The sequence below is a fragment of the Artemia sp. Qi Xiang Cuo genome, chromosome 14, assembly GCF_049724085.1.
Source record: "Artemia sp. Qi Xiang Cuo chromosome 14, ASM4972408v1, whole genome shotgun sequence".
NCBI lineage: Eukaryota > Metazoa > Arthropoda > Branchiopoda > Anostraca > Artemiidae > Artemia > Artemia sp. Qi Xiang Cuo.
This window is the reverse complement of record NC_142807.1, coordinates 66,945,156-66,958,597: the sequence shown is the minus strand read 5'-3', so window position 1 is coordinate 66,958,597 and position 13,442 is coordinate 66,945,156. Positions and strand designations below refer to the sequence as shown.

At 35.4% G+C, this 13,442-nt stretch overlaps 1 protein-coding gene across 1 annotated transcript; it reads left to right on the top strand.

Moving 5' to 3' along the window:
- Positions 1–4,192: 4,192 nt before the first annotated feature.
- Positions 4,193–13,019, top strand: LOC148944773 (uncharacterized). Its single transcript, XM_089100319.1, has 2 exons — positions 4,193–4,264; positions 12,732–13,019. Exons 1-2 carry the CDS (start codon positions 4,205–4,207, stop codon positions 12,963–12,965), a joined length of 294 nt encoding a protein of 97 aa, XP_088956445.1. The 5' UTR covers positions 4,193–4,204; the 3' UTR covers positions 12,966–13,019.
- Positions 13,020–13,442: the final 423 nt, after the last annotated feature.

Below are 13,442 nucleotides of genomic sequence, written 5' to 3'. Positions count from 1 at the left end.
CAGAAAAGTCGAAAATAGCAAACTACACATCCCAAATCATAGGTTTCAGACATCACACACCTATGAAAGAATAAGAAATCCAACTCAGAATAGCCAAAAATAGTAATTTACATATAACAAATCATAAGTTTAAGACATAAGTCACATAAGTAATAAAAAGAATCCTTAGATTAAAAAAGTCTGAAATATCAAAGTACTCATCCCAAACTTGAAGTTTCAGACGACAAACACCTATGAGTGACTAAGAATCCTAGCTATGAAAAGTCCAAATAGCAAACTATACATCCCAAATCATAATTTTCTGAAAGGACACACCTATGAAAGGCTAAGAAATCTAGCTCAGAAAAGTCAGAAATAGCAAATTAACCATCCCAAATCATAGGTTTCAGTCAACACACACCTACGAATGGCTAAGAAATCCTGCTCAGAAAAGTCAAAAAATAGCAACCCACACATCCCAAATCATAGGTTTCAGACACCACACACCTACGAAACACTAAGAAATCCGGTTATGAAAAGTCAGAAAAGGAAATTACATAGCCCAAATCATAGGTTTCAGACATCACGCGCCTATGAAAGACTAAGAAATCTAAATCAGAAAAGCCTGAAATAGCAATTTACATATCCCAAATCATAAGTTTCAGACAGCATTCACCTACGAAATACTAAGAAACCTTAGCTCAGAAGAGTCTGATATAGCCAACTACTCATCCCAGACTCGAAGTTTTAGACAACAAACACCTATGAGTGACTAAGAAATCCTAGCTCTGAAAAGTCCAAAAAGCAAACTATACCCCCCAAATCATAATTTTCTGAAAGGACACACCTATGAAAGGCTAAGAAATCTAGCTCAGAAAAGTCAAAAATAGCAAATTAACCATCCCAAATCATAGGTTTCAGTCAACACACACCTACGAATGGCTAAGAAATTCAGCTCAGAAAAGTCAAAAAATAGCAACCCACACATCCCAAATCATAGGTTTCAGACACCACACACCTACGAAAGACTAAGAAATCCGGTTATGAAAAGTCAAAAATAGCAAATTACATATCCCAAATCATAGGTTTCAGACAATACTCACCTTTGTGTGTGTGTTTGTGTGTTTGTGTGTGTGTGTGTGTGTGTGTGTGTGTGTATGTGTGTGTGTGTGTATGTGTGTTTATGAGTGTGTGTTTGTGTGTGTGTTTGTCTCTTTATGTTTGTGTGTGTGTGTGTTATTTTGTGTGTGGTTGTGTGTGTGTGTGATTGGGAGTGTGTGTGTGAGTGTGAGTGTGTTATTGTTTGATATGGTTACTGTGTTAGTGTTTTTGTTTTTCTGTTTTTGAGTTTTTGTGATTGTTATTGTTATTTTGGTTGTGTGTGTGGGTGTGTTTGCGTGAGTTTGCGTGCGTGTGTGTGTGTGTGTGTGTGTGTGTGTGTGTGTGTGTATGTGTGTGTGTGTGTTTGTGTTATCCCGGCGGCGCTTCTCTGGTCCGGGGGACCTTTGGGGGCCGGGGGAGGGCCTTTGGGGCACAGGGAGGGCCTTTGGGCACAGGGTGGGCCTTTGGGGGTCTGGAGGGGCAGTTGGGGGCCGGTGGAGGGCCTTTGGGACCCCGTTGGTCCTTTGGGAGCTCGATGGGCCTTTGGGGGGCCCGGGGATGTTCTTTGGGGGTCTGGGTGGGATTTTGGGGGCGCCGGTGGCCCTTTGGGAGTTTGGGGGGCTTTGAGGACCGGGGGCTTCCTTCGGGGTTGGGGTAGGAGGATTGTAACCCTTTGGGGTTAGGTTAGAGGACCTCACAACACTGTTCAAATGAAACTTGTGTATTATAACGACCACAGAGTTTCACAATTAAATTCTCTTCTAAAATCTCTTCAAAAATCTTCTTTTAAAATGTCTCTATCTGTTTCGCCGAAATAGTTCCATAACCTGTCTAAAACGGTTTCGCCCAAATAATCCCTAAACGTAAATTCAGCGTGTTCCTTTGTTATTGGCATCTCTGCGCTAACGCATTTCAAATTAATATGAAACCTTTTCGCGCGCTAAAATAATTCATCGCTAAGATGTTTCTTGCCTAATTGTTTCCATGGCCATTGGTTATTAATATCCTTTGGAGTTCGACCAGTAGAACTGTTCCCGAGGCAAAGACATTAATGATTTGGATCTATTCCTGGAGAAATGTTTCTAGGCGAAAATTTTTAAAGTCTGACAGATGATGTCATTGATTGATTGATCTGTCAAGAAAGGGGAAATTAATTTGTTGTTTCTAAGGGGAATTATTGATTCACGATAGGTGAATTGAGGTCGACAGCACAGGTGTTCTGACTCGTGACAGCACCACGTGGTTTATGGTTTTCTCAGTGAGAAAGTTCTTGTTTTTTCAAATTCTCACTGACAAAAACCATAAAAACATACAAAAATGTGAGAAAGTTCCTGTTTTTCAAATTCTCACTGACAAAAACCATAAAAACAGACATAAATGTGACAAAATTCCTGTTTTTCAAATTCTCACTGACAAAAACCATAAATAATCCATAACCATCCATGAAAACATACATAAATGTGACAAAATTCCTGTTTTTCAAATTCTCATTGACAAAAAAAAAATTAACCACGTGGTTCTCGTGCCAATATATGGTGTTAAAAAAGTTGTAGGTGGCAGCAGGGGTGAGCAATGGGACCTCCTGACCCCTCTCTACTATTTGATTTTATTATTAATATATTATTATTTCTTCCTTTTCATACGTCATGTATAGCCACTGTTGTCTTAGGACGTGCTTACGAAACATCCTCTAATCTAAGAATCACACCATTAGTTCTAATGAAGCCGAACGTAAATGGTAAGCCTGGAAGCGCGCAAGTAGACGGATAAGTATCGAGGTCATTTTAACAGTTATGTCAATTAATGGTTGCAAATTTTTGTCTTCCCCCTCCCAAATTTTGAAAAATAGCTTTGTCTTTTGGTGTAGTCACTGAAAAATGGCTTAGTTTGGTGTTTTAATGGAAAAATTGAAAAACAAACAGCCTAAACTTTGAGAATTACTTTTTTACCTCTCCCCTAATTCCTGTAAATTGACAGCGCTAAGACATAAGGATTTTGAGTTACCAAGATTTCGAAAAAGAAATTTGAAAGAGTGAATAGATGTTATTTCTGAATATGTGTTAAAAAAAGAAGTATGCCACCCCATGTATGACCTTAAGTCAGTGACGATGCCATTTGGATGTGGCTCTCTCTTCTGGAGTGTTAATTTTTTTTCATATTATACAACGCAAGGTAGCCTACTTATGTGTTATAGCGACCATACTTTGTTTTTGATCTGTGATGAAACCGGTTTTCGGTTTCCACTCGGAGATAATCAGCTTAGCCTGAGCGAGACAAACGGTAACTATACAGGTATATTTTATTTAAATATTTAAAATATAGAGGGGGTTGGGTATTTAACATAATGCATTGTGGGTGGCCTGCTTTTGATAATTCTCTGTTGTATTTTTGACAATTTTATTACCAAAGTATTATATTTTCTTCATATTTCGGTATATTTCATTAGGATTAACCTAAGTTTACTTCTTTGTAGTTGCTATAACACGTCAGTAACCAATTTAACTCAACCTGTTTGCTTCAATATACTTGATCAATTTATCTAGCCCCTCCAAAATTCAACCCTCCCCCCCCCCCAGAAAAAAAATTATCCTTATACGGCTTGATTACAACCAAAATGAAATTGATCTAGGCCAATGCGGCGAATTCTCTGCAAGAATTTACGTTCGATTTGTTCTATTAGTTCTATTAGTTCTATTAGTTCTATTTGTTCTATTAGTTTTTAGACCAAGGTATTTAAACCCCTCTAAATTTGTTTCTATATTATTTTGTGCAAATGGACAAGATAGGACTTGAACTAGCTTCAAAGAACATAGAAGCGACTGAATAAGCCAATTCCTTTTTTCCCTTTAATTAATAGCCATTTCATCATTTTGAATCTAAGTGCTTGTTGTTATATTTTAATTACCGAGACAACCATGTATTGTTTATTAAGATAAAAGAAATATTGAGTAATCCGGAAGTTTTTCTACTATTCTTAAAATACTATTGGAGACAATAATAGACATTTTGTTTCTCAAAACCTTTAATCCTTCTGGCAATAAATTAAATTGCGCTTTCCTCAAGGTCTCAAAGAATAAGGATTTTTGGATATAAAAGCCTGAGATATAACATTTCTTCATCAGAAATGAATAAGTTTACTAAGAAACTTGCTTGTCCAGAACAACCAACAATTATGAAAATATTTGTAAGTCTTTCTTTTTCGACTTTTTTTTATCTTTCTTTCTACTATGAAAATGATTTTGACTTGCAAAGTTGCTATAGTTTCATGTTTCTACCCTAAATCAATCAAATTCATACGTTGAATTTGGATTTTCCTTAATTTTATGCACAGGGGACTCTGAACTTTTCAAATTGCTGGTTTGATTAAGACAGAGGATGTAGACAACAGGTCTAGGTGTATTCCCCATGGGACTTCCTCCCTGTGGTGTATTCTCCCGGGGAAATTCCTCCCGGTGTATTTTCCCCGTAGAAAATTATTCCCGGGAAATCCCAATTCTCCTGGAAAATTCCTCCCTCGAAAAACTTCCCGGGAAATTTCCCCCCCGAAAATTGCTCCTCAGATAATTCTCATCCATATTCCCCCTGGATAATTACAAGTTTTCAGTATTTTGGAAAGTGAAAGTTGTTTCTTGCTACTAAAGTGTATATGCCAAAACTTGTAAATTGGTTTGTTGCTTACCGCTTTTTCAGTTTTCTGCTTGAGAATGCAAATGCTGGATTGTCAGTAAAACTTCGGATAAGAATTGATTATTTAGTCAAAATTTTCGATGAACAGTAGTTTTGTTGCATAAATTCTGAATATTTAGGCGGAACTAATGACACTAACGGTATTAAGGTGAAACTTTTAGGGAGCGTCTAGGGGGAGTTTCAACTAAATGGAAAAAATGTATGCATGAAGGTTTTCAAAAGGGCACATAAGTAATATCTTAGGCAGCGCCGCTCTATAATAGCTGGCAATATTATTTACACTTTTAAAGGAGCTAATTCGATTGGAAATTAAAAGTTCTAGTGGCCTTTTTGAGAGTCAAAAGTGATTGGGTAGGTCAACCCCCACAGTTATGTAATTTGCATATTATGCTTTAAAACTAAATGTTGTTTCAAAATTTCATCAAAAGGCACTGTGTGTGTAATTGCCAATAAGAAATATCTCGCCAATAATTGCCAATAATTGCCAATAAGACAGCTCAGAAATATCTCGAGAACGACAATGGGTATTAAGTTGAAACTTTCAGGGCTAATACTATTACTACTTCTGCTCTTGCAACTTAAATAAGTCCAAAGAGTGTAAATGTGTCCAGGTTGTCAAAGAGCATATACATGATTTTTGGGAATTATGTTATGTTTCATTTTTCAGGTCAACTTGAGGAGGTAATATATTGGGGTCCAATATTTACCCACAGACTTAGGGGAGAGGGGATGATAGAAGTGGGGACAACCGGTCGGACATTGGGTCCAACCGTGAATTGTTCTTTTTTTATTAGAGTAGATTTTAATATAAAAAAGAGCAAAACTACTTATCGGTGAAAAAGAATAAAGCATTCTCTAGTTCCTTCACCAACATGTAAGTAACGAAAAAGTTGAAACTTGATGCAGCAGACTCTCGTGCACATTGGAAGATCTGAATAGCGAAAGCGAGCACTATTCTTCAGGGATCATCAAATTTTGGAGATTTTTTACTGTTAATGAGCGCCCCAGCTCCGAAAGCAAAGAACCGCACTTTCTTCTTTTCGAGGAGGCTTCCTCCTCCATTTTCATGTCTTTGTCTTCAATGTCAGACTCAAGAAGGTCGGCTGAAACTTCCCTAGCTTTTTCAATGGCTAGGTACTCCCCGACGTGGAACCGGAAGTAAAGCAGCTGCTCGTAGGAACGGTCAGATTTGACTGAGTCTCTCCTATAGAGCAACCAGACATTGGGCAGGGAGAGATAAAAAAAGTGGCGAAGAACCGGACCGTCTACCTTTTGGTCCATGCGTCAAACCGTTAGTAGCTGATCATTCTGTCGCATAATTTTACTCTTCTCATGTGCTGGTTGTAGTCGCGTACAACCTTGGGGTATGGGACATGAATTTACTTCTTCTGTTTTTATCATAACTCCTTATATTTTACTCAGGTGATTTTGCAACAGTGTTTGAGGCTAGGAAAACGGGCTTGTTGTCATACCATTGGGTCAAAGCAATTTTTCTGTCTTCTCGAAAGAAACAAACAGACGTTCTTTTACCTAGTCCTTTCAGCTCTCCGTCAAATTTCACCGGAGGTCCTCCTAAACGATTTTTCATCAGCGGGCCTGCTCCTCTGATTTTTAAAGCGGCAAGATTCTTAAGAAGTTTAATCGAAGTAAAAAAACCTATCAAAAAATATTCTTGTCTCTTCTTTGATGCCTTTACTTAGATGCAGTACGGCAGCACTTATTAATCACTTTACTTGAAGGTCTTCTTACGACTTAGTCTTCCCGCGGTAAATGATTAAGTCGTGCACCAAGCTAGATGAGCCAAATAGCACAAAGTTCTCTTAAACCCAAAAGGATTGGGTTTGTTTGGGACGTACTGCTTCATTGAACATCGTTAGGGAAATGGGATCATCCGCTCGGGCTCAGGAACTCTCCTCTTTCAAGGGATGTGCACATTCAACGAACACTTTCCAAAAGTGGTCTAACTTTCCATAGTCAGTCAATAGCTCTGGTGCCATTGTCATATTCATCTTCTACAACAAACTTCAAGTTACTCCGTTGGTTGAAGCACCTGTCTCGATTTATGTTCTGAGCAATGATTAGGACTTTGGAATCTTTTGCTGCAGAACATCCTCGGATATTTCCGATTACCCATCAGAATAGTTACACCGAAAAATGTCTTCAGTTTCGATTTTGTCGCAGCAAGGGGTGTGTCGTATGTTTTCTGGTAGTGATAATTCATCGCGAAAGCCTTTAAGGCCTTCATTCGTCGCAGTCATTGCCACTATCCTCTATTTCAAAATCACTAAGGTCGCTCTCATCTAGAAAATTGATCGCCTGGTACAAAATGACTGAAAAGAGGAATTATTAATTTTTGAAGCCGTGGCAATAAGAAACTACAAAAAGGTAGCTAAATGAAAGGATATACGACTGTTTTAAATACTAAATTCAAAAAAGCCAATTTATTGCATAATATTACTTTTAGATATTATTTTCATCCTGAGATGAAATAAAAATATAGTTTTTAGTGATTTAACCTATGGTATGCCCCACTTAGAATTAGTTTGGATCAGCAAAACTGCATAGAGCAGCATCTTTGCTATATATTACGGAATCATGTGACTTCACTTTCAAATTTAGCACGCAACCCGTAAAATTCTGAAGCAGTGAAGACTACATGTCCAGATTCGGGATCTGGCTCCGGAATCTGTCAATGAAGACAGAGCTATACAGTTGCCTGCGACTCTTACTCCTGGTGAAGTCTTTCGGAGAGCTCCCTACAAACTTCTTCTAGGCAACTGGAGCGACTTGGAATAATATAGTAAGGGGAAGGAACAATCCAACGGATATCGAAATTCCATCTTGTGAGTGTCAAATGCTTTATTATTTTTTTTTTGGTAGCATTGCTTCTCCTTGTTGTATAGCACTTCTGTTTTATGAACTTTATGATAAGCATAAGGCCTTCAACGTTGCTACGATGCAAATGGCGCTGATTTACCATATAAGATGGGTCTTATGGGAATTTATCGCCAGTTTTCCTTCTACTTACTAAATTTTTCCATGCCGAGCGGGGGGGCGGTTTTGGCTTGTTCTTGAAGAAACGTATTTTAGATTGCCTTATTTATTTTGCATTTATATGCCTACTCTTTGAACTTATTTTTGATTTTATCACCTTTGACATTTCTTCTGCTTCTCAAATTTTTTCCATTAATAGTATCTGGTGGGCCAGGCATTGTTAGTACATATTAAAAAATCACAGATAGCATTCAAGCTGCGCTCTTTCAGAATATACAAAGTTAGAGCTCGTGTAGGCAACGGATTGGACAAGATGGGTTGTACAACGGGTTGAGAATTAGGTTCCAGGGGGTTAATACCCAATTCTATTTTTGAGATACACTCCTTTGACCACAGTTTATAGAATTATCCAGTGAGTTTATCGCAGATAATTTCTGGTCTTCATTCTCGGTACGAACAAAAAGCTCCTCCCACTTATTTCTGCATTAGTGGGTTAGTGTGTTTTCGTCAATCAATGAGAAATGGTTACAAAGTGCATTATTCGTAATTGCGAAAAAGCAGAAAAAAACTTGGTGAGCCAGCCAAGTGGTTTGCAAGTGTCCCATCTCACAGGTATGACTTAATTTATATACAAATTATGACTTAATATATTATTTACATACAGTGGACTCAACTGATCGGCCTATGTAGGATTATATAAAAAAGGGGGCGGGGGGTTGATGAAATTTCTGAAAATAAGGAATTTTTTCTTCTTCTAATAACTTGTGGAGTAGGTGTGATGGTTTCAGGGGTGGATCCAGGATTTTTTTAGGGGGGTTCGCAAATAGGTTGATCCGATAAACTTACGTTAGGAGCAAGTTTAATTAATGCAACCTTGCATTAATTAGGTAAATTACACTTATTTAGGCTACTATTTGGGAGCACCCCTCGCCCCCCCCCCCCTCTGGATCCGTCACTGTATGGTTTATCATTTTTTTTCACGTCACGATGTTTATTTTCTACGATATTTATTTTCTAGATAAGACTACTTTCGTTTTCAATCATGTTTTCGTATGAAATAGGCAGACCTTTCCTGAACTTTAAACAATAAAAACCTCTGTTTGAATATTTTTGCAGTTTGTGAATTTAGACAGCGATAAGGGTTTATGATTGAGACCAATTTCAGGACTTGGATTCTAATTATTTGTTTTTTTGGTAAAAGTTCCCGCAATATCCACATCCAAGAAAAAACCAACCGTCTGTTAAGAAGTGTTTTTCGTAAAATTCTTGGGGAACTTTCAGAAAATTTTATTGCTACTGATCTTAAGTTTAATATGGCCTTTACTTTTCTTTAAAAAAAACTTTTTTTTCGTAAAGTTTTCGTAGTATATATTTATATATATATATATATATATATATATATATATATATATATATATATATATATATATATATATATATATATATATATATATATATATATATATATATATATATATATATATATATATATATATATATATATATATATATATATATATTAAAGAAAAGTAAAGGCCATATTAAACTTAAAATCAGTAGCAATAAAATTTTCTGAAAGTTCCCTAAGAATTTTACGAAAAACACTTCTTAACAGACGTTTGGTATTTTCTTGGATAGGGCTATTATGGCAACTCTTTACCACAGCAACCAATAATTAGAACCCAATGTCCTAAATATATATATATATATATATATATATATATATATATATATATATATATATATATATATATATATATATATATATATATATATATATATATATATATATATATATATATATATATATATATATATATATATATATATATATATATATATATATATATATATATATATATATATATATATATATATATATATATATATATATATATATATATATATATATATATATATATATATGAATATATATATATATTTATATATATACATCCTTATTATTGATGAAATTAGGATGCTACTAATTTCAATCATAATTCTTAGCTTATTAATTTCTTTTTGGTGCTGGCTAAAAGAAATATTAAAAAAAAACGAAAATAGCAAGAAGTCAGCATATTATCAAACAGTTCGTGGTAACGAACTGTAAGTAAGGAGCGACCCGGCTCAATGGTAATCAAAACTCTAAAAAACTGAATTTTGATACCAATAGATACATCAAAAGAATCAGATTCTAATTCTGATTTCAAATATATAATTTTCATCAAGTTTAATCTTACCCATCAAAAGTTACGCGCCTGAGAAAATTTGGCAGATTTTCGAAAAAAGGAGGAAAGACCCCCTAAAAGTTATAGAACCTTAATGAAATTCACACCATCATATTCAGCGTATCAGAGAATCCTACTGAAGAGGTTTCAAGCTCCTATCTACAAAAATGTGGAATTTTGCATCTTTTGCTAGAAGAAAGATCACGGGTGCGTGTTTATTTGTTGTTTTTTTCTTTTCGCCAGGGGTAATTGTATTGACCCAGTGGTCCTAGAATATCGTAGGAGGGCTCAATGGAACGGCAATTAAAATTTCTAGTGCCTTTTTTAAGTGACCAAAAAAAATGGAGGGCAACTAGGCCCCCTCCCACGCTCATATTTTTCTCAAAACCACCCAATTAAAATTTTGAGATTACCATTTTGCTCAGCATAGTCGAAAATCCAATAAATACGTCTTTTAGGATGACTTAATCCCCCGGAGGTCCCAGAAGAAGGGCTGCAAGTTATGAACTTTGCCCATTCCTTACATATTGTGTTGGTTATTGGGGCGTATACAGACATTTTCAGGAAAGATTTTTTTCTGGTGGGGGGGGGCTGGAGGAGGGGGTTACTCGGGAGAATCTTTCCGTGGAGGATGTTTCTTTGGGGTAAGAGACATTTCTATGAAGGGGGCGCCGTATTTTCAAGCATTATTTAAAAAAGGATCAGAAATTAAATTAAAAAAAATAAGTTTTTTCAACTCTAAGTAAAGAGCAACATTAGAACTTAAAATGAACAGAAATTATTACGTATATGAGGGGATGCCCCCCTCAATTCTATAATAAGATGTATTGACAATAAGTCAATACATCGCTCTTTACGCTACAGTTTTTTTTAGTGCTTTCAAAAGAGCTATCTATTCTAATTAAACGGCCTTTGTGATTCAGGGGTTTGTGAATTAAATTTTTTTTTAACTTTTAACGTAAAGAGCGTGGTATTGAATAAGGGGAGATCCCCATCATATACGTAATAACATATACGTAATAAAAAAAACAATAAAAAAAAACAAGCGATACGGCTCAATAGTAATCGAAACTTTTAGAAACGGAACTTTGATGTCAATAAATGTATCAAAAGAAAGGGCTTATAATGCTGATTCTAAATATATGAATTTTATTAAGTTTAGTATTACTCATCAATGACTACGAGCCTGATTTTTTGACTATTGACTACGAGCCTGAATTTACCTGATTTTTAAAGAGGGGGAAACATCCCCAAAAAGTGAAAGAATTTTAATAAAAATCCCACCGTCAGATTCAGCGTATCAGAAAACCCTATAACATAGGTTTCAAGCTCATATCTGCAAAAATCTGTAACTTTTTATTTTTTGCCAGAAGAAAAATATACGAATATAGAAGTTCGTTACGTAAGTTAATTCGTAAATTACGTCAGAACCAAATTTAGAGACATCCATTTAGCAGAAGAAAAGTAAAATTTTTATGCAAATTTTGTTTACTTATTCAATGACGGCGAGCCAAAATAAAAGCTGCATTAACTAAAAAACGATCAGAAATTAAATAAAAAAACAAGTTTTTTTAAACTGAAAGTAAGGAGCGACATTAAAATTTAAAACCAACAGAAATTATTTCGTATTTGAAAGGGGCTGTCCCTTCCTCAACGCCACGCTCTTTAAAGTTTGACTCTTTGTCAGAGCTCTTCTTTTTAACAATAAAAAACTTTAGCATAAAGAGTAAGGCATTGAGGAGGGGACAGCCCCTTTCATATACGAAATAATTTCTGTTCCTTTTAAGTTTTAATGTCGCTCCTTACTTTCAGTTTAAAAAACTTGTTTTTTTTATTTAATCCTTAGAAAGATCGTCACGGGGATGTGGGCTTTGTGGGGCAGAGATGGCTAAATGAAGCTTACAGTGTCAAGTTGCGGGAGAGGAAATACTAATACCAGAAATTTATTAGTTCCATTGACCGCTCTAAGTGATGGAAGACATAGTGCCCCCATAAGGTGCTCTGCATTTTTTTCCTCAAAAACGATCAAACGACATCGGAAAAAAACTCCCATAATGTCAACCACCTAAAAAGTAAATAAAACTCGTGCTAAAACAAACAGAATTGGGCTGAGTCGTATCAGTATCCATACTGATACCACTCAGCCCAATTCTGTTTGTTTTTCGTTTAAAGTTACTCTTCATCATGGATTATAAAATCTAGCAAGATGTTATATATATATATATATATATATATATATATATATATATATATATATATATATATATATATATATATAAAGATGTATATATATATATATATATATATATATATATATATATATATATATATATATATATATATATATATACATATATCTTCTAAATCTTCCATTGCCTTCACCGACGGAATTGGAAGGTCAAACATGATATACTGACCTTGATGAGGTAATCGTTACCAAAATAAAGCCCCTTTTTATATAAAAGTTGCAAGCACAGTAGCTAATGTGGGCTATTTCCCACATAAACAAATATTTCCTGGGAATTATTTCAACTAATATTTTCTTTTTGAAAAGATAAAACTTTGATTGTTATGTGTTATTTCACAATCCAATAAAAAAAAATAGAAACGATGGGACAAACAACAAAAGCGTTACAAATTGAAATATTGTCAATTTATTCATGAAAAGATAACTATAGTAGTTATTTATTCCAAAAAAACTTGCAAAATTTCTACCATTATCAATTAATTTTTCTTTTCTAGGTTTTCCTTGCCATTTTCGCGGTTGCCTCCTGTGCACCATCAGAAGAAAAAAAGGAGGCCACAGACATTCAAGGAAGTGAATCCTTCCTTCCAAGCTATGGTTTTGGCTATGGCGCTGGACTTGGCTTCGGTTATGGTGGACTCTATGGATCTTACGGTGCTGGATTATACAGAGGTATTTACAGTCCCTTTTACGGTGGCTATGGCTATGGCCGTGGACTTGGCTACTGGTGAACTTTTTAAATTCCTTTGTAAATTTTATCTTTAAAATAAATGTTGACATCCTAAGTATTTTATTTTTCGCAGAATGAGAATGAAGACTGACACAATGTATATCTTTTCATAGGCAGCTCAATAGCGCTGCCTAAGTTAAGATCGATGTGGGCACAATACATTATTTTTTATTATTATTTTTTTTTAGGACCAGGACATTTTGTATAGAAGGAGTTGTCATAGAAACTTCGAAAAGCGATCATTCGATTGGAAATTGAAAGGGCTAGTGCCATTTTTAATAGATGAAAGTGATTGGAGGGCATCCAACGCCCCTGCCACGCCCATCATTTTCCCACACACATCCAATCAAACCTTTAAGATAGCCATTTTGTTCAACTTAGTTGAAAAGTCCGGAAATTTTGTCTTTGAGGATTACAACCCCCTGCCCCACAGCCCTTAGGGTAATGGTTGTAAGTTATGTCCTGGTGGCACATAAGG